Raw genomic sequence first — 24580 nt, 5'->3', positions numbered from 1 at the left:
CCACTTTCGGGATCAGCGCCCTGCTCAGAACAAAAAAATCTATCCGGGAGTAGGCTTTGTGTACGTGGGAGAAAAAAGAAAATTCTCTGGCCAGAGGCCTGGCAAATCTCCACGGATCCACTCCCCCCATCTGGTCCATAAACCCCCTAAGCACCTTGGCTGCAGCCGGCCTCTTCCCGGTCCTAGATCTGGAACGATCTAATGCTGGGTCCAACACGGTGTTAAAATCCCCCCCCATTATCAAGCTTCCTACATCCAGGTCCGGAATGCGCCCCAACATACGCTTCATAAATCCAGCATCGTCCCAGTTCGGGGCGTATACACTTACCAATACCACCCACGTCCCCTGCAACCTACCGCTCACCATCACGTATCGACCTCCATTGTCCACTACTATGTTCTTGGCCTCAAACGACACCCGCTTCCCCACCAGTATTGCCACCCCTCTATTCTTCGCATCCAGCCCCGAATTCTTCGCATCCAGCATCGCATCCGCTCCTTCTTGGTCCTACCCATCCCTTTCTTAACCTGACCTGGTCTGCCACCTTCAAATGTGTCTCCTGAAGCATGGCCACGTCTGCCTTCAGTCCCTTTAAGTGCGTGAACACTCGGGCCCTCTTAATCGGCCCATTGCAGCAGCAACCCTATTTCCCCTCTTCCCCCCCCCCCGCTAGATCCAAATCTAGCTCTTTTACTCCCCCCATAACACTTCCGTAAGTCAGCTGACCCCGGCTTCCCCCGCCTTCCCGTTGACCCCCCCCCCCCCCCCCCCCCGTGTGGAAATCCTCCCTCCTCCTTGCGCTCCTCCATCCCCCCCCCTCCGCCCTTCCCTAATGCGGGAAAAAGCCCACGCTTTCCTGAGCCAGCCCCGCCCCCTGTGGCGCAGCTCCTGTTGCGGCCTTATCCCAACTCCCCCAGCCCCGGGCCGCCCCTCCCTCCAGCACCGGCGCCCACATTCCCCACAGTCTCCCCATCAAATCTCTTCCCCCATCCCAATCCATCGCACCACCCGTGGAACATTCCTTACGCATAGTTAAAACCCTGTATACAATCGACATCCCCCCCCCACAACCACAGACCCTCAGTTTGAGTCCAATTTTTCAGTTTTGATAAAGGTCCAAGCCTCTTCAGGCGTTTCAAAGTAGTGGTGTCGATCCTGAAATGTGACCCACAGTCGCCCTGGCTGCAGCATTCCGAATCTCACCCCCTTCCTATGCAGCACCGCCTTGGCCCGATTAAAACCAGCTCTCTTCTTTGCCACCTCCGCGCTCCAGTCCTGGTAGATTTGGATCACCGCATTCTCCCACCTGCTCCTTCTTGGCCCATCTCAGGACACACTCTCTGTCCACGAAACGGTGAAACCTCACCACTTCCGCCGTTGGCGGCTCGTTGGCCTTGGGTCTCATCGCCAGGACCCGGTGAGCCCCATCTAGCTCCAGAGGACTCGGAAAGGCCTCCGCACCCATCAGCGAATGGAGCATCGTCTCACATACGCCCCGGCATCGGCCCCCTCCACCCCTTCAGGGAGACCCAGAGTCTGAAGATTCTTCCTCCTCGACCTGTTCTCCAGGTCCTCAAATCTTTCGGCCCACCTCTTGTGCAGCGCCTCGTGCGCCCCCATCTTCACCGCCAGGCCCAAGATCTCGTCCTCGTTTGCGGTGGCTATTTCCCGCACCTCTTGGATCTCTACCCCTTGGGCCTTCTGGGTCTCCTTCAGCCCCTCGATCGCCGTCAGCAGTGGCGCCAGCACCTCTTTTTCAAGCTCCTCCACGCAGCGCCTGAGAAACTCCTGCTGCTCCGGCCCCCATGCTGCTCGATCTCCGCCCTCCGCCATCTTGTTTTTCCTCCCTCGTTTCTTTCGCTGCTCCAAAGCCGCTTTTTTTACCGCTCCACTTCTGGTCCACTCCATATACTATGGAAGGGGGACCTTGCTCTCACCTTCCTACATGGGAAGTCGTCGAAAAATTTCCGTTGGGGCTCCTCTGGAGAGCCCAAAAGTCCGTTCTAGCGGGAGCCGCCGAAATGTGGGGCTTAGCTCTGCATCGCCGCAACCGGAAGTCCTGGATGGAAAATTGTTGACAGACCCCCACGATCTTAATCACATCATCTTTTGTCATTGCACTTCTTTTCTGCACAGGACTGCTGATGGTTCAACAAATGTGTCATTAATTCATGGTGACTTCATATAAACATTCATTGCGATCGGTCCAAATTGCACTGTGAATTCCATAGCTGTGATGAGAATGCAGTGCAGCTAATCTCCCTGATTTAATTTACATGGTCCTAAATGAATCTGCTCTGTTAACAACCCTTCACAGCCATGACAAGGCCAGAGTGGGAAATTAACCTTTTACACTTTGAGGTTATAATCATGCTGAATGAAATCTGAACACAGTTGAGCACTTGGTCTAATTTCTTTTGATTAGGGAGCGTTGGCACTTTATTGAACAGATTTTGCTTTTTAGCCTTGTTTGTTTGCAATACTATTAATCCTTTACAATTACATTGGAATTGGATTTCAATTTGTCTTTTCAATTATTCAAAATGACCCTTCCAGTATGTTTGTTTTATTCTATAACCATGTGTTATATCTGGTGTGTACTGTGCGTTGTTCTGGTTTCTATAATGTAAGAAGAATAAGGAGACAGTTGAGAGGGTGCAAACAATACTCACAAAGATGACAGAATTGAGAGGTTATAACTATCAGGAAAGACCAAACAGCCTGGGACACTTTCTATAGAAATAAGAAGGCCGCGGTGCAGTGGTTAGCACAGCTGCCTCACGGCGCCGAGATCCCAGGTTCGATCACGGCTCTGGGTCACTGTCTGTGTGAAGTTGTGAAGTTTGCACATTCTCCCCATGTTTGCATGGGTTTCACCCCCACAATGCCAAAGATGTGCAGGGTAGGTGGATTGGCCCCTTAATTGGAAAAAATGAATTGGGTATTCTAGATTTTAAAAAAGAAATAAGAAGGCTGAAGAGATAACTTAATAGCAGTCTTTATAATAATGAAAGGATTTGAGAGGGTAGACTTCCACTTGAGCGGCATCAAATCTCGAGGTCTTAAATATACAACAGTCATTAATGACTTCAGAGTAGGAATTCCGGAGGAACTTCTTTACTCAAATAGTGGTGAGAATGTGGAATTTACTATACAAATAGTTGACGTGAACTGCAAAGATACATTTGAGAGGAAGCTACACAAAACATCTAGAGAAAAAGGTGAACTGTTTTCGCTTTAGTCATGGAGCCAGATTTAGTTAATAGCCTCCCAATGTATGAACATTAATAATGATTATTTGTATGATTGAGTTCAGTGCAGTGTTTGAAAGGGAGAAACGTGGAACAGCTAAGGTTCTAGATTTCGGTAAGGATGAGGCAGAACTGCCCACTGTAAACTGGGCAAATCTGGTTCAAAAAGGAACTCCGAACCAGTAAATACCGCTAAAGGGCATGGGTTTTACTTGTCAAAAAAGACAGTCATGGACAACTAAAGAGGTAAGAGACAACATATAACTAATAGAAAATGCTTACTAAAAGTGTGGATCCTCACAAATGGGAAAGATACAAAAAGCAGCAAAGGATGACAAAGCAAATAGTGAGAGCTATAAAAATACATTGGCAAGGGCGATCAAAATCAGTCAGGAGGAATGTGAGCTCCTTGAAAACTGATGATGGTGATGTCTGTGAAAATAAGGAAATGCTGGGCATGTTAAATGATTACTTTGCATCAGTATTTACAACAGAGGAAGAGGTTAGCATGCCAGACATCCCAAGAAAACTATTACTAAATCAGGGACACGACAAAAAGTGACGTTAGCAAGATAACAGTCGTGGAAAAATTGATGGCACTAAAGAGCGACAAATCACAGAGCATATTGTTTCCATCCCATGATTTTAAAGGAAGGAGGTGAGAATATTTCAGGTGCCTGAACTATAATCTGCTAAAGTTCTATCAATTCAGGAACCTTTTCTTTTGATTGGGAAAATTGTGCATGTCATTCGGGCAGCACGGTAGCATTGTGGATAGCACAATTGCTTCACAGCTCCAGGGTCTCAGGTTCGATTCCGGCTTGGGTCACTGTCTGTGCAGAGTCTGCACAACCTCCCCGTGTGTGCGTGGGTTTCCTCCCACAGTCCAAAGATGTGCAGGTTAGGTGGATTGGCCATGAGAAATTGCCCTTAGTGTCCAGGATTGCCCTTAGTGTTGGGTGGGGTTACTGGGTTGTGGGGATGGGGTGGAGGTGTTGACCTTGGGTAGGGTGCTCTTTCCAAGAGCTGGTGCAGACTCGATGGGCCGAATGGCCTCCTTCTGCACTGTAAATTCTATGATAATCTATGATAATTTCTTTAGGAGAGAACCAGGGATTGTAGAACGGTTAGCTTAACATCGGTTGTCAGGGAATTGTTAGAGTCTATAATTAAGTATCAGATGACTGACCACCTTGAAAACTCACTTCATCAGGGAGAGTCAGCATGGATTTGTAAACAGTGGATTATGCCTGTTGAGTCTGATTGAGTTTTTTTGTGAACATGTGAAACTGGCATAGTGGATAGAGGAATTTATATGAATTAAAACAGAAAATGCTGGAAATATTCAGTAGGTCTGGCAGCATCTGTGAAGAATCACTTAATTTTTCAGGTCTGTGACCTTTCGCCAGAATGCATGTCGTTTATCTAGACGCTCAATCTCTTGTGAGGGACTCTTATCATTTGCATTCTGTTACCTAAAGTTTAAGTTAATCAAATTGAAGACAAATTATTAACCTAGTTAGGAAATTGCTGAAGCAAAAGGAGACAGGGAGTAGGAATAATGGGAAGGTGCTCTATTTGCAGGATGTGACAATTGGCAAGAGTCTGCATTGGGGCCTCAATTATTCACTCTATGCATTAATGATGATGCAATAGAGAGCTACATATCTAAATTTGTCAATGATACTTGGGTGGCATTGTAAACGGTTTGGAAGGGAGCATAAAATTACAAAAAGATATTAATAGATTAAGTGAATGGACAAAACTGTGATAAATAGATTTCAATGTAGATAAATGTGAGATTATCCACGTTGGACCTAAAATGTTTAGAACAGGGTACTTTCTAAATAGTGACAAACTCAAAAACACCAGACCTCCAAAGACTTGAGGTGGGGTCCAGGTATTCTTCATTAAAATGTCATGAGCGAATGCAGAAAATAATCAGAAAGGCTAATGGAATGTTGGTCTTTATATCTAGCAGTGCAGAATACAAAGGGGGTAGAAATCATGTTACAGCTATATATAGCCCTGGTCAGACCACACCTGGAGCATTGTGAACAGTTCTGGGTACAAAATCTTGGGAAGAATAATATTAGTCTTGGTGGGAGTGCAGTTTAGATTTACCAAACAAACGGGTTGTATTTCTTGGTGTGACTGTGTGAAAATTTCAAGATATTAAGGAGAACAGATAGGGTGGATAGAAACTATTTCCACTAGTTGGGGTGTACAGGACAAAGCGGCATAGAATAAAAATGAGCCAGCCCATTCAGGAGTGAAACTAGGAAACACTTGTTCATACATAGGCTGGCGGTAGAGTGGAAACAACACTGATGCTAGACCAATTGTTAATTTTAAATCTGAAATTGATAGATTTTTGTTAAACCAAAGGTATCTAGGGACATGAGGGAAAAGCAGGTATATGGAATTAGGTCCTAGGTCAGCCATGACTTCATTGAATGGCGGTGGAACAGACTTGAGAGACTAAGTGGCCTCTGTTCCTGTGAAGAGAAAGATGTACTTTAAAGTTAGACAAAGAAGGGAAGGAGGCCTGTGTGACACATAAATGTTGGCATAGATTAGTTGAACCAAACAGCTAATTGCTGTGCTGTAAACCTGATGTAGTTACAGGAGAGAGGTTTCCTTAGAAACTTGCTTGCATCCCTGTAAAGGGACTGATGTCTGAAAATTCAGAATAAACTATAGTTTTAGTGCTTCATGGAGAATTCATTCGTGAATTAGTCTCATTAGCACCTCGTCAATCAGCCAGACTCCAGTTGCCTTGTAATGGTAATGTTTTACTTGCTTTCTTTACTTACAATTTGTAGTCTGGGTTAAAATCCCTGTAACTCCCCCCTCAATCACCAGAATGGTCTTGGATTCCATTTCCAATCAGTATCAAGGTAACTGCTGTCAGCAAATGCCAGTTGGGAAGGACAATATCTGTGCAAATGGGGTCAGTCTTTGTGATTGTGTGTCAATAGTCGCTGCCTAACTTCCTACATGAAGATCAGTTACCAGACAAGGTCCTGGGGTGTGGTTCCTGATGGAATTGTACACCCGTCTGAGTTACACACTTCTGGGGAGAGAAAGCGAGAAAAAAAACACCACAAATACTGAAAGGAAAATGCATCTTAAATAAAGCTGTTTTTTTCTGAATCCCAATATAAGAAATTAATTTTCTAGGTAAATATTTGTGCAGGTAACAAAGGTTGTGGTGTGTGGGTCATGTCCTCTAGTCTCCCCCACATTGCCAATAATCAGATCAGCCGCAACAACATCTATGGAGTGGCTGTCTTCTGTCGTAAAGATGACGCAAATGACCACCTCAACAACCAAGGAGGCAATGAGAATTTCAATGATGAAGGGGAGATCATCAACTGGGAGAACGACTTTGATAGTGACGAGGAGAGATACACTTCGCACAAGCCAATCACCGTGGCACTGATTGAGTTTAACAACATCAATCACAACGGCGGTAAGTGGCCAGAGTTACAGCAACTTTTCTAAGTAGCTTGAGGGAAACTTGTGACTAATTGATTTTAATGATTGAGGATTAAATGTCGTCAGACATTTGATCACAAAGCTAGGGTGGGATAACTGAATTTCAAAACAAAATCAGTTTGGCTGATGGAGAATATATAATAATGGAAATTGAAAGTAGATGTTATTGGAGATGTAACTGTTATAGTCATTCTAATAAAAACTTGTAAAATTGGTGTGAATGCTCCTAATTTTGAAGATGGGCAGAGGTTCATGTGGAGCTTTAGACACTGATAAAAGACCTATTAGGCTGAATGACCAGTTTCTGTGCTGTTAATTCTGTGTTTGCTTTTACATTGAACTAAACCTCATTTTCGTTTTTAGTTTCAATTTTTTTTTCTAAATGTAAAGGTGTCTCTGGTGACGTGCACTTTTAGCCACAAGCAAATCTCCCATTTCTGCTCAATGTATATTAGAAGATGGGCTGCGGTATACGGATAGGGGCACTATACCATGCAAAGCACATTGTGGGGCAATTTTCACCTCCTGGTATAAATCAGTTCTGAATTGATTCAATCTACTTTTCAATCCCCCCCCCCAAGAATGGTAAATGTAATTTTGATTTGGGATGACGATATATAAAAAGCAGTATTGGTTCAGCCAGCCATTAAACATTCCCCCAACTTTCATTTCCATTGACTTCAGTTACCCTCCCGCAATGTGCGTACATCACTGAAGATTTCTGGATCAGCCCACTTCCTTAATTATTTGCAAATTCTAGCTTGTGTAGCGAACACAGTTGCACTGAGAGTGGAAAGTTACATGTATGTGAAATGTAAAGAGTTGAAGATTAAAATTCAGTTTGTGCGTTTGCAGAACAGGCAGTGGCAGATTGTTTGCTCATTTTATACCCCATCCCGATTTTCCTTTCCATTTGGGTGCAGTGTATAATGGGTGTTGGTGATCTACTGCTGCCCTTCCTTTGATTCCCTGCCAAAGTTAGAATATCCCTTTGCCCCACTTCCATAGTGATAGTTAAATTAAAGTTTCACAACAGACATGACAGAAATTCTGAAAGGTTTTAAATGTCATCTCAACAGTTAGTAGCTTTTGCCAAGGCTGGAAGTGTGTAGGGGATTAAGAAGTGATGGTAATAAGAAACATCACTAAGATCGGCAGCAGGGCGGCACGGTGGCCCAGTGGTTAGCACTGCTGCCTACGGCGCTGAGGACCCAGGTTCGATTCCAGACCCTGGTTCAATTCCGGCCCCGGGTCACTGTCTGTGTGGAGTTTGTACATTCTCCCCGTGTCTGCAGCTGTTTCACCCCCACACCTCAAAGATGTGCAGGTTAGGTGGATTGGCCAAGCTAAAGTGCCCCTTAATAGGAAAAATATAATTGGATACTCTAAATTATTTTTTTTTAAACGACCATTGGCAGTATGGATTGGCGTTTAGGTTGTTACTTTGCAAACAACCTGCTTTAAAGGCCAGGTATATCATTATTATTCCACAGTGATAATGTGACGCTCTCCCATCCATTAACCTATCCCAGTAACATGTTGTTCAGTCTTTTGTTTTGTTCTTTATGCACTTTGCATGAAAAGGGTAGTGGAAATCTGATACTCTTTTTCCTGAAAGGTAGTGTCAGTTGAAATTGTTAACACTGAGATAGATTAAATGTTTTTTGATGAGGTTATCAAGAGATTTGGATCAAAGACTGGTAAATGGAGTTCAAGTACAGATCAGCTGTAATCTAATACAATGGCAGAAGAGGCTTACTCCTGATCCTATTTAGGTGATGCTGACCAGACCCTATTTATTGCCTATGTCGGATTGCCCTGTGATAATTTGGGCCTTCCCCTTGCAGTCCCAATGGTAGTGGCGCTCCCAAAATGGCATAATTGGAATTATCAGTTCATTTAGGTAGAAATTCAGCCATAACACAATGAAATTGGTTATAAAAAGGATTACCAGGTTATTCTCTTGCCGTTCCAGCCTCTGCATTCATTATTACTGCAGTTTCATGTGCTGGCTGATACTCTTTCTTTCTCGTCTAATTTCTTCTTATCAGCTGCTGGACTCTACATAAAAAGCAGTGAGACACTCAACATAGTCGCCAACGCAGTCCATGCCAACCATGACAATGGGATTGCAGTTTATCAGAGCAGTCAATTCACCCACATCACAAACAACAGCATCACCTGCAACAGTGTAGGTGGAGTTCTTGTCGAAGCAGGATGCAAAGTTGAACTTCGGGGGAATGGTATCTATGACAACAGTAGCCATGGTGTCACCTCGAAGGGAGAAGGGACTGTCTTGGAAAATGACATCCTGGGAAATCATGGATGTGGTCTGCAGCTACTCGAGAATGCAGACATGAAGGTGGGTTCTGCATCAGAATTTTAAATTGTCTTTAGTAACATCTACCATTATTTTCTGTAAATATACAGTTGCAGCATTTTGCGTTTAGTGTGATCCAGAATAGGCCTCCCGCCACCATCTAGCCTATTTTGGTTGCATTATACATAGATGTTGAAACACCCTGCAGTTTATTTTACTCTAAATTAATTATGTACTGATGGAAAGGGTCTGTGATGTAATGCTTAGATGTGCTTTGCTTCAGGTGACAAAAAACAGAATCCAATCTCTTCACGACTATGGGATTGCGATCTTGGACCAAGCTAAGGGAGCAGTGCAAGAAAATCAAATCTTCAGAGGAAAATTAGGAAAGACCATTTTGGACAAAACGGAACACCCAGAAAGATGTACTGTGCAGAGCAATGAAATTTTAGCCTGCAGCAAAAAGTAAGTTCTGTTCTTTGTAACTTATTTATTTTTAGTACAATTTACCCTGGGTCACATGGCCACCCGCTCAACCTGCTGATTGTCTTTGCTCTCTGCCCTATACTTTCTCAGGCCGGAACAAGTTATTGTAGGACCTCGCAGGACTTCTGGTTTGGGGAGAGGGGAAAAGCTCACGTGTCAGAATTCCGCTTCCCCAACCTGTAAATTGCAGCTCCATTTCTATACAAAATGCATGACAATTGCATCATAGGACTAATGCATATGAAATGAACTTTCAGAATTTTATTACTTGGTCTGCTTTGAACTTTGTGAATAACTTTTCCAATTAAAATAATTTTTAAACTGCTTATCTCATAACAGCAGCTGTACTGACCACCAACAGTCCGGGAGATGTGGACAGCCCATAGAGTGCCGAGTCTAAGTCAGGCATACTTACTGCTGCTGTGAATTGATTGGATAAGCCCAGGGATCAAACATGGGGCGGGGGGGGGGGGGGGGGGGGGTGTGGCATCGGACGGAGGGCGCAGAGCGTACCACTGGCATGGGCAGCACCAGCCGACGCTACCCAAGGCAGCAGGGATGGGCAGCAGGGCTAGAGACCCCTATGGTGCCAGGCACCGATGGGACCAGGGGTGCGGTGATGGGGGAGGAGGGACATACAGGGGTAGTGTGTAGCCCATTGGACTTGGTTGGCATGGTACGCATGTTGCCTTTCACCCCTGTATACAATGGATATTGGAATACAACCAACATGGGCAGGGGCTGGTTTAGCACACTGGGCTGAATAGCTGGCTTTTAAAGCAGACCGAGGCAGGCCAGCAGCACGGTTCAATTCCTGTACCAGCCTCCCTGAACAGGCGCTGGAATGTGGCGACTAGGGGCTTTTCACAGTAACTTCATTTGAAGCCTACTTGTGACAATAAGCGATTTTCTTTTCATTCAATGGTGGCCTTCCTCCGAGTCACCACAGCCTTGGGGGATGACCTGCGGTTGTACGAGCAGGACTTGCTGGGGGAAGAGGAAGCTGCAGCAGAGGAATGTGCAGCAGGGGAGCAGGAGGTAGCTGCTGAGGAAGGAGGTGCGGCAAGAGGACCACCCCCGCCTGGGGCTGTGCCACTTCATGCTGCGACTGTGCCACCACCTTCTGGTCTGTGCCACGTCAGCCAGTGACTGCACCATCTCCCTCTGGGACTGGGCTACCTCCCTCTGCATCTGTGACACATTGGCCAGCACCTGGGCAATGCTGCCGACGCTCTCAGCCATGGTTCGTTGTGACTGGGCCCCGCTCAGGAGCGCTGCTGCAATGTCCAGGTGGCCGTGGGACATGGCTGCCTGTGAGAGGGCAGCCTTGTCCTGGGTCTCGATCACCGCCTACACAGAATGTCCCAGGCCGTGGACATGCTGATCCATCGGCGAAACCCTCGCCCCCAAGGCTTCCACATGTGGTGTTGGCATGGGGATTAAGTTTGAATAATTAGACTGTGGTAGTATGCATTAGGGGTCATGTGGGACTGTGAAGCCGTGATGCCATTGGCTGACAGATCCCGGGTCCTGGTTGGCTGTTGATCTCTAGCTCCGCCCTGAAGGCGGAGTATAAGAACCAGGAGTTCTCCCCGCAGCTCCAGTCTGTTGCTGAACTGCGGGGAACAAGTCACGCTTAATAAAGCCTCATCGACTTCATCTCTATTCGTCTCTCGTAAGTCATTGTGCGCTACAATTTATTAAGCGTGCTTAAAGGACTATGGAGCTCAGGATCGTCCCGGAATGCCTGAGGATAAGCGCCCACGCAGTGAACTCAGCAGCAATTTTTAAACACTGGCAGACTTGTTTCGAAGGCTACCTCTGAACGGCCCCCGGCCGGATCACAGAAGACCAGAAACTGCAGGTCCTGCATTCGAGGGTAAGCCCGGAAATTTACCCTCTCATAGAAGACGCAGAGGATTTCCAGACGGCGTTCGCAGCACTAAAGAGCATCTACGTTCGCCCAGTGAACCAGGTCTACGCATGCTACCAACTCGCAACGAGACGGCAAAGTCCCGGAGAATCGCTAGACGAATTCTACGCCGCGCTGCTAATTTTGGGACGGGCCTGCAGGTGCCAGCCGGTAAACACGGCTGAACACACGGACATGTTAATTCGCGATGCGTTTGTGGCAGGTATGAACTCTCCCCAAATCCGCCAAAGACTGTTAGAAAAAGAGTCGCTAGGACTCTCAGAGGCACGGGCCCTTGCAGCTTCCCTAGATGTGGCCGCGCAAAACGCCCGCGCGGACGGCCCCGACCGCGCGGCAGCCCCTTGGGCTCCGTGGACCCCCGTCGCGACAAACCCCCCCCCCCTCACAGGCTTGCGCGGTTCAGACGCCAGGTCATCCCGGGGGGGGCCCGCTGCTATTTCTGCGGCCAGGCGAAAGACCCCCGGCAGCGCTGCCCGGCCCGCGCAGCGATTTGCAAGAGCTGCGGCAAAAAGGGCTATTTCGCAGCTGTGTGCCAGTCCCGGGGGGCCGCCGCTGTCTCCGGAGAAGAAAGAGTCCAGCGCATCCCAAACGCTCCCCAACCCCCCCAGCGCAGCATGTGCGACCCGCAGGCGCCGCCATTTTGGGTCCCGGCCACCACGAGGGGAGGATGACCCCCTTGTGACCCCCCAGCCATGTGCGATGCATGGGGGCGGCCATTTTGTCCACCCCCGCCGCCATCTTGGGACCCCCCAGCCATGTGCGATGCATGGGGGCGGCCATTTTGTTCACCCCGCCGCCATCTTGGACGACAACAATGGACCCCAGCATCGACGACTCCACGGGGTTCGAAGAAGACGCTGAGACACTGCGACCACGTCTGGCCTCGGTGACGCTGGACCAAGCACGGCCCCGGACGCTCCAGACGACGACAACAACGGTGCTGATCAACGGACACGAGACACCATGCCTGATCGACTCTGGGAGCACAGAAAGCTTCATCCACCCCGACACGGTAAGACGCTGTTTTTTGACCATCCGTCCCAGTACGCAAAAGATTTCCCTAGCTGCAGGATCCCACTCCGTACAGATCAAAGGGTTCTGCATAGTGACCCTAACGGTGCAAGGGAGGGAGTTTAAAAACTTCAGGCTCTACGTCCTTTCCCAACTCTGCGCGCCCACATTACTGGGATTAGACTTCCAGTGCAACCTGCAGAGCCTAACATTCCAATTCGGCGGCCCAATACCCCCACTCACTATCTGCGGCCTCGCAACCCTCAAAGTTGAACCCCCATCCTTGTTTGCAAACCTCACCCCGGATTGCAAACCCGTCGCCACTAGGAGCAGACGGTACAGCGCCCAGGACCGGACATTTATTTGGTCCGAAGTCCAGCGGCTGCTGAAGGAAGGCATAATCCAGGCCAGCAATAGTCCCTGGAGAGCACAGGTGGTAGTAGTAAAGACAGGGAAGAAACAAAGGATGGTCATAGACTATAGCCAGACCATCAACAGGTACACACAGCTAGATGCGTACCCTCTCCCCCGCATATCCGACATGGTCAATCGGATTGCCCAATATAAGGTCTTCTCCACCGTGGACCTCAAGTCCGCCTACCATCAGCTCCCCATCCGCCCAAGTGACCGCAAGTACACAGCCTTCGAGGCAGACGGGCGACTATACCACTTCCTAAGGGTCCCATTTGGCGTTACAAACGGGGTCTCGGTCTTCCAACGGGAGATGGACCGAATGGTTGATCAACACGGGTTGCAGGCCACGTTCCCGTATCTCGACAACGTAACCATCTGTGGCCACGATCAGCAGGACCACGACGCCAACCTCCAAAAATTCCTCCAGACTGCTAAAGCCTTGAACCTCACATACAACGAGGACAAGTGCGTGTTTAGCACAAACCGGCTAGCCATCTTGGGATATGTAGTGCGCAATGGGATAATAGGCCCCGACCCCGAACGTATGCGCCCCCTCATGGAATTTCCCCTCCCCCACTGCTCCAAAGCCGTGAAACGCTGCCTGGGGTTCTTTTCATATTACGCCCAGTGGGTCCCCCAGTACGCAGACAAGGCCCGCCCCCTAATACAGACCACTACCTTCCCCCTGTCGACAGAGGCTCGCCAGGCCTTCAGCCGCATCAAAGCGGATATCGCAAAGGCCACGATGCGCGCCATCGACGAGTCCCTCCCCTTCCAGGTCGAGAGCGACGCCTCCGATGTAGCTCTAGCGGCCACCCTTAACCAAGCGGGCAGACCCGTGGCCTTTTTCTCCCGAACCCTCCACGCCTCAGAAATCCGCCACTCCTCAGTGGAAAAGGAAGCCCAAGCCATAGTGGAAACTGCGACATTGGAGGCATTACCTGGCCGGCAGGAGATTCACTCTCCTCACTGACCAACGGTCGGTAGCTTTCATGTTCGATAATGCACAGCGGGGCGAAATTAAAAATGACAAGATTTTAAGGTGGAGGATCGAGCTCTCCACCTTCAACTACAAGATCTTGTACCGTCCCGGAAAGCTGAACGAGCCGTCCGATGCCCTATCCCGCGGCACATGTGCCAACGCACAAATAAACCGTCTCCAAACCCTCCACGAGGACCTCTGCCACCCGGGGGTCACTCGGTTCTACCATTTTATAAAGTCCCGCAACCTCCCCTACTCCGTGGAGGAGGTCCGTACAGTCACCAGGAACTGCCACATCTGCGCAGAGTGCAAACCGCACTTTTTCAGGCCGGATAGAGCGGACCTGATCAAGGCTTCCCGTCCCTTTGAACGCCTCAGTCTGGATTTCAAAGGGCCCCTCCCCTCCACCGACCACAACACATACTTCCTGAACGTGGTGGACGAGTACTCTCGTTTCCCTTTCGCCATCCCCTGCCCCGACATGACAGCGGCCACAGTTATTAAAGCCCTTAGCACCATATTCACACTGTTCGGTTGCCCCGCATATATCCATAGTGACAGGGGGTCCTCCTTCATGAGTGACGAGCTGCGCCAGTTCCTGCTCAGCAAGGGTATAGCCTCGAGCAGGACGACCAGCTACAACCCCCGGGGGAACGGGCAAGTAGAGAGGGAGAACGGCACGGTCTGGAAGACCGTCCTACTGGCCCTACGGTCCAGGGATCTCCCAGTTTCACGGTGGCAGGAGGTCCTCCCGGACGCTCTCCACTCCATCCGGTTGCTGCTGTGTACCGCCACGAATCAAACGCCTCATGAGCGCCTCCTTGTCTTCCCCAGGAAGTCCTCCTCTGGAACGTCGCTGCCGACCTGGCTGGCGGCCCCAGGACCCATCTTGCTCCGGAAACATGAGCGGGCGCACAAGTCGGACCCGTTGGTCGAGAGGGTTCACCTCCTCCACGCAAACCCGCAGTACGCCTACGTGGCGTACCCCGACGGCCGACAGGACACGGTCTCCCTGCGAGACCTGCCGCCCGCCGGCAACACGCACACCCCCCCGACACCAATCACCCCCTCCCTGCCACCGGCGCACCCCGCGGCCGCCCCCTTCCCGGGAGGATCGGTCCTCCTCCCATGTCCGACCAGGAGTGAAGCAGAAGCAGACACCGTAAAGCTCCCGGAGACGACAACGCGGGAACAAGCACCTGCACCACCACCGGGGCCGAGGCGATCGACAAGGAAGACCAGACCGCCCGCTCGACTCGTGGCATCGGTGTAACACAAGAATGTTGTGGACTTTAACGAGAATGTTCTTTTTCTTCTTACGAATATTGTAAATAGTTCACAAACCCTGTACATAGCCCAGTGTAGGGCACTGTAATGACATGCAAAAAGTTTTTTTCCCTCCCAGGACCAGCCTTGTAAACCCCTACCACCATGCGAAGCACCACCCCGCCGGGTTCATTTTTAACAAGGGGTGAATGTGGTAGTATGCATTAGGGGTCATGTGGGACTGTGAAGCCGTGATGCCATTGGCTGACAGATCCCGGGTCCTGGTTGGCTGTTGATCTCTAGCTCCGCCCTGAAAGCGGAGTATAAGAACCAGGAGTTCTCCCCGCAGCTCCAGTCTGTTGCTGAACTGCGGGGAACAAGTCACGCTTAATAAAGCCTCATCGACTTCATCTCTATTCGTCTCTCGTAAGTCATTGTGCGCTACATAGACCTTAAAGTTCAAATTTATTAAACACCTGTTACTGTCTGAAATAGATGAGACACTTAACATGTTGTAAGCAGTGACTTATCATTGGAATAATAAATGGAAGTTAATTGAGCTTGCTCTTTGCTTGATTTGAAATTAGGATGGTGTAAGTGTACCAGTATATCCATGGTGGACTCTAAACTTGGATCTGTGTTTTGTAATTTTTACAGTGAACTGCAACAATAATGCATTAGCCTCCATTTCAACTGTGTTTGGTTCAGTTCTTGTACAATAGAGCACCATTTCAGCAAATGGGAATTGATAGATTCTCAATGTCAAGAATGAATTAGAATAATCATTCCACTTTCTCTGCGGTTGGGTAATGGTTGCCTCCTTGTATCAGCCTGCGGGTTGAACACCATTGTGGCTGATGTTCGATTAACAAGTGAAATCTGTAAACCATAATTCTCATGTCCCTAACGGAACATTTCTCTTAGTTCTTGCAGATCTGGCATAGCTTGGAAACTGGACAATCCTCCAGCGAGGCCACTTGTTGATGGATCAAATCGGGCCACCTCCATGGTTCAGACACGTCAAAGAGTTGCATCCATGACAACTCGAATAGCTGCAAGGGTCGAAGGGGGCTGCCATGACAACGGCAGCATTTTCTGTTCCATCCTTTAATGTTTTAAAATCAGCACTAGTACAGAATGTGCCACAAAAATGATTTAATGCCTCAATTCCTGTATCAAATGTGTTTTTAATAATGGAAAAAAACTTGGAGCATTGCGTTTTATTCATTCACTTCCTTACAGGTTAGCTTGGACATAATATAATCAAATGAACACAATTGTTGGCAACCTCCATTTGGAGTTTAATAACATGGTGCAACGCTCTGATAGAAGCGTAGATCTGCTTATTAAAGTTCCTAGTTTTGTACTTCAGTCTACATTATTAACAGCTGCCAATATTATACATATTATTTTTAGCAAAACTTTTTAATTTTCTTTGTGCATTAGCACTGAATTCCTCCTACACTTTTATCTTCAATAGTAAAATAACATTTCACATTATGTTGTGGGCTTTGTTATTGGAGAAATAAATTACTGAAATTACAAGTGGGAGGGGTGGGGAAAATTGGAGAAAGTGTTTCCTTTTAGAGTTCTATTGTGATCATGCCTCATTGTTCTCCTATTTAGACTCCAAAGGGTGACGCTTGAGTCAGAATGTGAACAGCTATCCCCACACCTAAGCAGTGACAACCGTTTCCCTATATAGCCCCAAGTTGTTTGTATTAACATATGGACGATGAGCTGGGGGAGGCGGCACGGTGGTGCAATGCTTAGCACTGCTGCCCCATGGCGCCGAGGACCCAGGTTCAATCCTGGTCCCGGGTCACTGTCCGTGTGGAGTTTGCACATTGTCCCCGTGTCTGAGTTGTGGGGGTGAGATCCTCGCAAAGATGTGCAGGGTAGGTAGATTGGCCATGCTAATTTGCTCCTTAATTGGGGAAACAAAAAGGAATTGGGTACTCGAAATTTCTATAATAAAAAAAGATGAGCTGGGGAAAATAAAATCAACTATTGAACATTTGGAGTAAGGGAACACAATTTAAATAACTGGGGCACTTTAAAAGGAAACTCCTGCAGGATAAATATCAGGAGGGCAACGGACTAGGTAACCAAGCCACTATTCCCATTTGAATCCCACCAGAAGCTAAATTTTGTTTTTGACCATATGCAATTTGGTTTTACTTCAGGTACAACAGTTAAAACTTTAGAACTTTAGAGCTCTAAGCAATCATTATTTTGAAATTGATTATATATAGTGAGCTTTTCAATTTCTAAGTTTGTTATTACTATTAAATAATTCTCCCCAGCAGGTAGATTGACAGGTTATCAAGATACCACTGCTATTCATTTTCCTGCAGATTCCAGTCCCACCTTGCATGAAGCCTCTTAATCAATTTGTAAATGTAAATCAGATTTGAGCCCTGGGATCCCGAACCATATTATATTTCAATAGAAAACAAGGAACTCAGATTTTTCTAGCATCTATCTCTTTCCTCAATTTCTCTCTGATGTTGTTCAACTTTTCGCAATTTCTCAAGAGTAGAAAGGCTAAGCCTACACCCATAGTGGTAATCTAGGAATGGAACTTCCAATCTCAAACAATTTAAATAAATGCCTGTACATAAAGCAAATGTATTTAAAACATTTGGCTACCTGGTAATTTCAAGCCAACTTTACAAAGTTTCAAGTGGTACAGTAAAGGAAATACAATCATTTGGAGTCTAGTAAGGACAGATAAAACATGTGGGTTTCCCCCTCAAACATCACCACAATACACATTAACACAAACAATACAGCAATGCCCTTCATTCATGCAGGCAGCACGGTAGCATTGTGGATAGCACAATTGCTTCACAGCTCCAGGGTCCCAGGTTCGATTCCGGCTTGGGTCACTGTCTGTGCGGAGTCTGCACATCCTCCCCGTGTGTGCGTGGGTTTCCTCCGGGTGCTCCGGTTTCCTCCCACAGTCCAAAGATGTGCAGGTTAGGTGGATTGGCTATGATAAATTGCCCTTAGTGTTGGGTGGGGTTACTGGGTTGTGGGGATAGGTGTTGACCTTTGGTGGGGTGCTCTTTCCAGGAGCCGGTGCGGACTCGATGGGCTGAATGGCATCCTTCTGCACTGTAAATTCTATGATTCTATGCCCTAGTTCATACCTCCATCACCCCAACACTTCACCCTGTTCCTACAGCACCGTCCCTCGGCGCCATGAGGCTGCAATGCTAACCACTGCGCCACCATGCTGTCCTCCCAATTTATAACCATTCAGGTAGTAATCTGCCTTCCTGTTTCTGCTTCCAAAGTGAATAACCTCACACTTATCAAAATTATACTGCATCTGCCATAGATTTGCCCACTCGCCCATCTTGTCCAGATCATGCTTATTATCCCTGCAGCCTCGTCACAATTCACCCTCCCATCTAACTTGGTATCATCTGCAAACTTTGAGATGTTACATTTTGTTCCCTCATCCAAATCATTGAATGTATATTGTGAACACCTGGGGTCCCAGCACGGATCCCTGTGGTACCCCACTAGTTACTGCCTGCCAATTTGAATAGGACCCATTAATCCCTACTCTTTGTTTCCTCTCTGCCAACCAGTTTTCTATCCACCTCAATACATTTCCCCCAATCCCATGCGTTTTAATTTTACACACTCTCTTATGCGGGACCTTGTCAAACACCTCCTGAAAGTCCAAATATACCACATTGACTGGCTCCCCCTTGTCAGCTGTACTGGTTACATCTTCAAAGATAGGTCAAGCATTATTTTCCCTTCATAAATCCATGCTGACTCTGACTGATCCTGCCACTGCTTTCTAAATGTTACGCAAAAAGTCCTTGATAATGGAATCAAGCATTTTCCCCTACTACCTATGTTAGGCTTACGGGTCTATAATTTCCTGCTTTCTCGCTACCTCCCTTTTTGAATATCGGAGTGACGTGAGCTACCCTCCAATCTGCAGGGACAGTTCTAGAATCCCAGAAGATGACCACCAATGCATCCACTATTTCCAGAGGCACCTCCTTAAGCTCTCTGGGATGCAGATTCTCAGGCCCTGGGCATTTATTCGTCTTCAATCCCATCAATTCTCCCAGCACCATTTCTCTACTAATGTTGATCTCCCTCAGTTCTTCCCTCTCACTAAACCTTTCATTTTCCAGCATTTCTGGTATCTTTTGTGTCCCCTTTTGTGAAGACAGAACCAAAGCATGTATTCAATTTCTCAGCCATTTCTTTGTCCCTTATTATACATTCCCCTGTTTCTGTCTCTGGCAGGCCTACATTTCTCTTTACCAATGTCTTTCTCTTCATATATCTATAGAAACTCTTAGTGTCAGTCTTTTTGTTCCCTGCAAGCTTCCTTTCGTACTCTTCTTTCCCCTTCTTAATCCCTCCGTCCTTCTTTGCTGAATTCTAAACTGCTCCCAATCATCAGACCTATTATTTTTCTTGGCCAATCTGTATCCTTCTTCCTTAGATCGGATACTATTTCTAATTTCCTTTGTAAACCATGGATTGACCCTCTTCCCCCTTTGCTTTTCTGCCAGACAGGAATGAACAGTTGCTGTAGTTCCCCCATGCGTTCCTTGAATGTTTGCCATTGTCTACCCACTGTCATCCCTTTAAGTAACTCTCCCCAATCTATCAAGGTCACCTCACGCCTCATATCGTCATAGTTCCCTTTATTAACCTCCCTGTTTTTAAACTCCATCCCTCTAGCAATGAAGGTCAATATTCCATTTGCCTTCTTAATTACCTGCACCTACAAACCAACTTTTTGTGATTCATGAACAAGAACACCCAGGTCCCTCTGCATAGCAGCATACTGCCATTTTTTACTGTTTAAATAATAGTCCATTTTGCCGTTATTCCTACCAAAATGGATGACCTCATATTTACCAACATTATACTCCGTCTATCGGACCCTTGCCCACTCACTTAGAAGTCATAGAATTTACAGTGCAGAAGGAGGGCAATCGGCCCATTGACTCGACACCGGCCCCTGAAAACCAAGCCCACACCCCGCAACCCAACTTAACTTTTGCATACTAAGGGGCAATTTAGCGTGACCAATCAACCTAACCCATACATCTTTGGACTCTGGGAGGAAAGCCACACAGACACGGAGAACATGCAGACTCCACACAGTGCCCCAAGCCAGGAATCGAACCCGGGTCCCTGGCACTGTGAAGCAACAGTGCTACCGTGCTGCCCTAAACTATATATATCCCTCTGCAGACTGTGTGCTCTGCACACTTTGGTACCGCACTAGTCACTGCCTGCCCATCGGAAAAATACTCATTTATTCCAACTTTTTGCTTCTTGTCTACTAACCAGCTTCTATCCATCTCTAGATACAACCCGCAATCCTGTGCGCTTTAACTTCACATAGTAATCTGCTAAGTGAAACCTTGTCAAGAGCCTTCCCAAAGTCTAAATGAACCACATCCACCGGTCCTCCTTGCTCAACTCATCTTCAAAGAATTCTGGTAGATTTGTCAAGCATGATTTCTCTTTTGTAAATCCATGCTGCCTTTGTCTGATTATACCACTGCTTTCCAAATGCTGTGCTATGAAATCCTTGATAATGGACTCCAGCGACTTGCCTACTACTGACCTTAGGCTCCTGGTCTATAGTTGGCTGTTTTCTCTCCCTTTTTGAATAGTGGGGTTATGTTAGCTACCCTCCCACCAGTGGGAATCATTCCAGAGTCCAAAGTAGTTTGGAAAATGACTAGGGCCACTTCCTTAAGGATTCTGGATGAAGATCATCAGGTCCTGGAGATTTATCCACCTTCATCCCATTAATTTCCCCAAACCTGTTTCTCTACTAATTTCTTTTAGCTCATCACTAAAACTTGTGTTGCTCAGAACATAGAGTACATTATTCATGTCTTCCTTTGTGAAGGCAGAAGCAAAGTACGAATTTAGTTCCTCAGCCATTTCTTTGGTCTCCATTATGAATTCCCCATTTCTGACTGTAAGGGGCCTACATTCGTTTTCATCATCTTTTTCTCTTTACATACTTATAGAAACTTTTACAGTCAGGTTTTATGTTCCACACTAGCTGACTTTCAAATTGTATTTTCTCCTTCTTAATCAATGCCTTGGTCCACCTTTGCTGAATTCTAAACTGCTCCCAATCCTCAGGTCTATTCTATTTCTTGCTAATTTTACAGCTCCCACCTGAATTGGATCTACCAAAATGCATCACGGTGCATTTGTCCGGGTTACACTCCATCTGCCATTTCTCTGCCCAATTTTGCAGCCTTTAAGACCATAAGTCATAGGAGCAGAATTAGGCCACTCGGCCCATGGAATCTGCTCCGCCATTCAATCATGGCTGTTATTTTCTCATCCCCATTCTCCTGCCTTCTCCCCATAACCCCTGATCCCCTTATTAATCAAGAACCTATCTATCTCTGCCTTAAAGACACTCAGTGATTTGGCCTCCACAGCCTTCTGTGGCAAAGAGTTCCATGGATTCGCCACCCTTGTTATAAAGGATCGTCCCTTTAGTCTGAGATCGTGTCCTTGCTTCTAGTTTTTCCTACAAGTGAAAACATCCATCCTCTCCACGTCCACTCTATCCAGGCCACGCAGTATGCTGTAAGTTTCAATAAGATCCCCTCTCATCCTTCTAAACTCCAACGAGTACAGACCCAGAGTCCTCAACCGTTCCTCATACAACAAGCTCTTCATTCCAGGGATCATTCTTGTGAACCTCCTTTGGACCCTTTCCAAGGCCAGCACATCCTTCCTTAGATACGGGGCCCTAAACTGCTCACAATGCACAAAATGGGGTCTGACCAGAGCCTTATATAGCCTCAGAAGTACATCCCTGGTCTTGTATTCTAGCCCTCTCAACATGAATGCTAACATTGCATTTATCCTCTCCAAACTTAGAAACCCAGCCATGTCACTGACCCAAGTCTCCACACTTGGGGGTTTCGCGTCCCTCCACATTAACAAGATCTGTCTCCGGGCTACCAAGGAGGCAAAGGCCAAGACTCCGGCCTCTTTCGACTCCTGCACTCCCGGATCTTCTGACACCCCAAATATCGCTATCCCCCAGCTCGGCTTTACCCCAGTGTCCAAGACCTTGGACATAGCCTTTGCAAAGCCTCTCCAAAATTCTGTAAGTGCCGGGCATGCCCAAAACATATGGACATGGTTTGCTGGGCTCCCTGAGCACCTCACGCACCTGTCTTCCACCCCAAAGAACTTGCTCATTCTCGCCACTGTCATATGCGCCCGGTGCAGCACCTTAAAATGAATCAGGCTAAGCCTGGCACAAGATGAGGAGGAATTGACCCTGCCCAGGGCATCTGCCCACAGGCCCTCATCCAGCTCCTCACCCCACTTGCCCTTCAGCTCTTCCACCGAGGCCTCCTCCGCCTCCTGCAGCTCCTGGTATATGTCCAATACTTTTCCGTCCCCTTCCCACAAGCCCGAGACCATCCTGTCCTGTATCCTACGGGCCAGTAGCAGCGGAAATTCCCCACCTGCTTCCTCACGAAAGCGGACCTGCAGGTATCTTAAGGTATTCCCTGGGGATAACCCAAATTTCTCTTCCAGCATCCTCAGGCTAGCAAACGTCCCGTCAATAAACAAGTCCCCCATCCTTTTAATACCCGCTCTGTGCCAGCTTAGGAACCCACCGTCTATTCTACCTGGAATGAACCTGTGATTGTTTCGTATCGGGGTCCAGACTGAGGCCCCTACCTCCCCCCTGTGCTGTCTCCACTGACCCCAATCCTCAATGTCGCCATCACCATCGGGCTCATGGTGTACCGTGTCGGCGGGAGCGGCAGGGGTGCCGTTATCAATGCCCCCAGGCTAGTATCCCTGCAAGACACCGCCTCCAACCGTTTCCATGCCGCACCCCCTCCACTACCCATTTCCGAATCATGGATATATTCACTGCCCAATAATAGCTGCAGATGTTCAGCAGCACCAGCCCACCCCCACTGCGCTATAAGAACAGTCTCTTAACACGCGGGTCTTGTTTGCCCAAACAAATCCCGTGATAATCCTGTTCACCCGCTTGAAGAAGGACTTGGTGATGAGGATGGGAAGGAACTGAAAGACGAACAAGAACCTGGGGAGGACCGTCATCTTTACGGACTGCACCCTGCCCGCCAGGGAAAGTGGCAGCATGTCCCACCTCTTAAAGTCCTCTCCATCTGATCCACCAGCCGCGCTAGATTGAGCTTGTGCAGGGCATCCCAACTCTTAGTCACCTGAATGCCCAAATAGTGAAAGCTCCTCTCCACCATCTTCAGCGGTGGCTCTCCCAGCCTCTTTTCCTGGCCCCTCGCATGTATCACAAAAAGCTCGCTTTTCCCAACATTCAGCTTATACCCCGAAAAGTCCCCGAAATCTTTAAGGATCTGCATGACCTCCCCCATCCCCTCCACCGGATCCAAAATGTACAGGAGCAGGTCATCCACATACAGTGAAACCCGATGCTCCTCAGCCCCCCCCGAACCAGCCCCCTCCAGTTTCTAGACTCCCTCAACACCATGGCCAGTGGCTCGATTGCCAGGGAAAACAGCAGGGGGGACAGGGGACACCCCTGCCTCGTTCCTCGATGTAGCCTAAAGTACTCCGACCGCAGCCGGTTCGTCGACACACTCGCTACAGGGGCCTGACACAGCAATTTAACCCACCCTATGAATTCCTCGCCAAATCCATATCTGCCTAACACCTCCCACAGGTACTCCCACTCCACCCGAGCAAAGGCTTTCTCCGCGTCCATTGCCGCCACCACTTCTGTATCTCCCCCCCCCCCCCACCTCCGAGGGCATCATGATCACATTCAGGAGCCTCCGCACATTCGTGTTCAGCTGCCTGCCCTTCACAAACCCCATCTGATCCTCATTGATCACTCCCGGGACACAGTCCTCAATTCTGGTGGCCAGGAATTGGCCAACAGTTTGGCATCTACATTAAGGAGCGATATCGGCCTATAGGAGCCACATTGCAATAGGTCCTTATCTCGCTTAAGGATGAGCGAGATCAGAGCCTGCGACATCATCGGGGGAAGGGTTCCCTTTTCCTTAGCCTCGTTGAAGGTTCTCTACACTAATGGGCCCTACAGCTCTGAGAATTGTCTGTAAAAGTCTACGGGATATCCGTCCGGTCCCGGGGCCTTGCCCCTCCTCCACCTGAGGGAACCTCAGTTGGTTCAATAATCGTTTCATCCCCTACCCCCCCCCCCCCCCTTCCGGGGGTTCTGACTCATACAGTTTACCATAAAAGTCCTTGAAGACCTCATTGATCCTTGCCGAGCTCAGCACTGTGTTACCCCCTATACCTAATTCCCCCAATCTGCCTGGTCGCCTCTCTCTTCCGCAGTTGGTGCACCAGCATCCTGCTTGCCTTCTCCCCATACTCGTCCACCGCT

The 24580-nt window shown here is 47.9% G+C and overlaps 1 protein-coding gene across 2 annotated transcripts in view; it reads left to right on the top strand.

Annotated features, from left to right (window-relative positions):
* Positions 1 to 16665, top strand: part of fbxo10 (F-box protein 10) — a 63313-nt gene extending 46648 nt beyond the window's left edge. For both annotated transcript variants that reach the window (XM_072517004.1, XM_072517003.1), the window contains 4 exons: positions 6452 to 6727; positions 8805 to 9115; positions 9357 to 9538; positions 16090 to 16665. In XM_072517004.1, the coding sequence (XP_072373105.1) occupies positions 6452 to 6727; positions 8805 to 9115; positions 9357 to 9538; positions 16090 to 16276 (956 nt within the window). In that variant the 3' untranslated portion in view covers positions 16277 to 16665. The remainder of the gene's footprint in view (positions 1 to 6451; positions 6728 to 8804; positions 9116 to 9356; positions 9539 to 16089) is intronic.
* Positions 16666 to 24580: the final 7915 nt, after the last annotated feature.

Source organism: Scyliorhinus torazame, chromosome 9 (assembly GCF_047496885.1).
Source record: "Scyliorhinus torazame isolate Kashiwa2021f chromosome 9, sScyTor2.1, whole genome shotgun sequence".
Lineage (NCBI taxonomy): Eukaryota > Metazoa > Chordata > Chondrichthyes > Carcharhiniformes > Scyliorhinidae > Scyliorhinus > Scyliorhinus torazame.
Note: the sequence above shows the minus strand (reverse complement) of the source record. Positions and strands in the feature narration are given on the sequence as shown.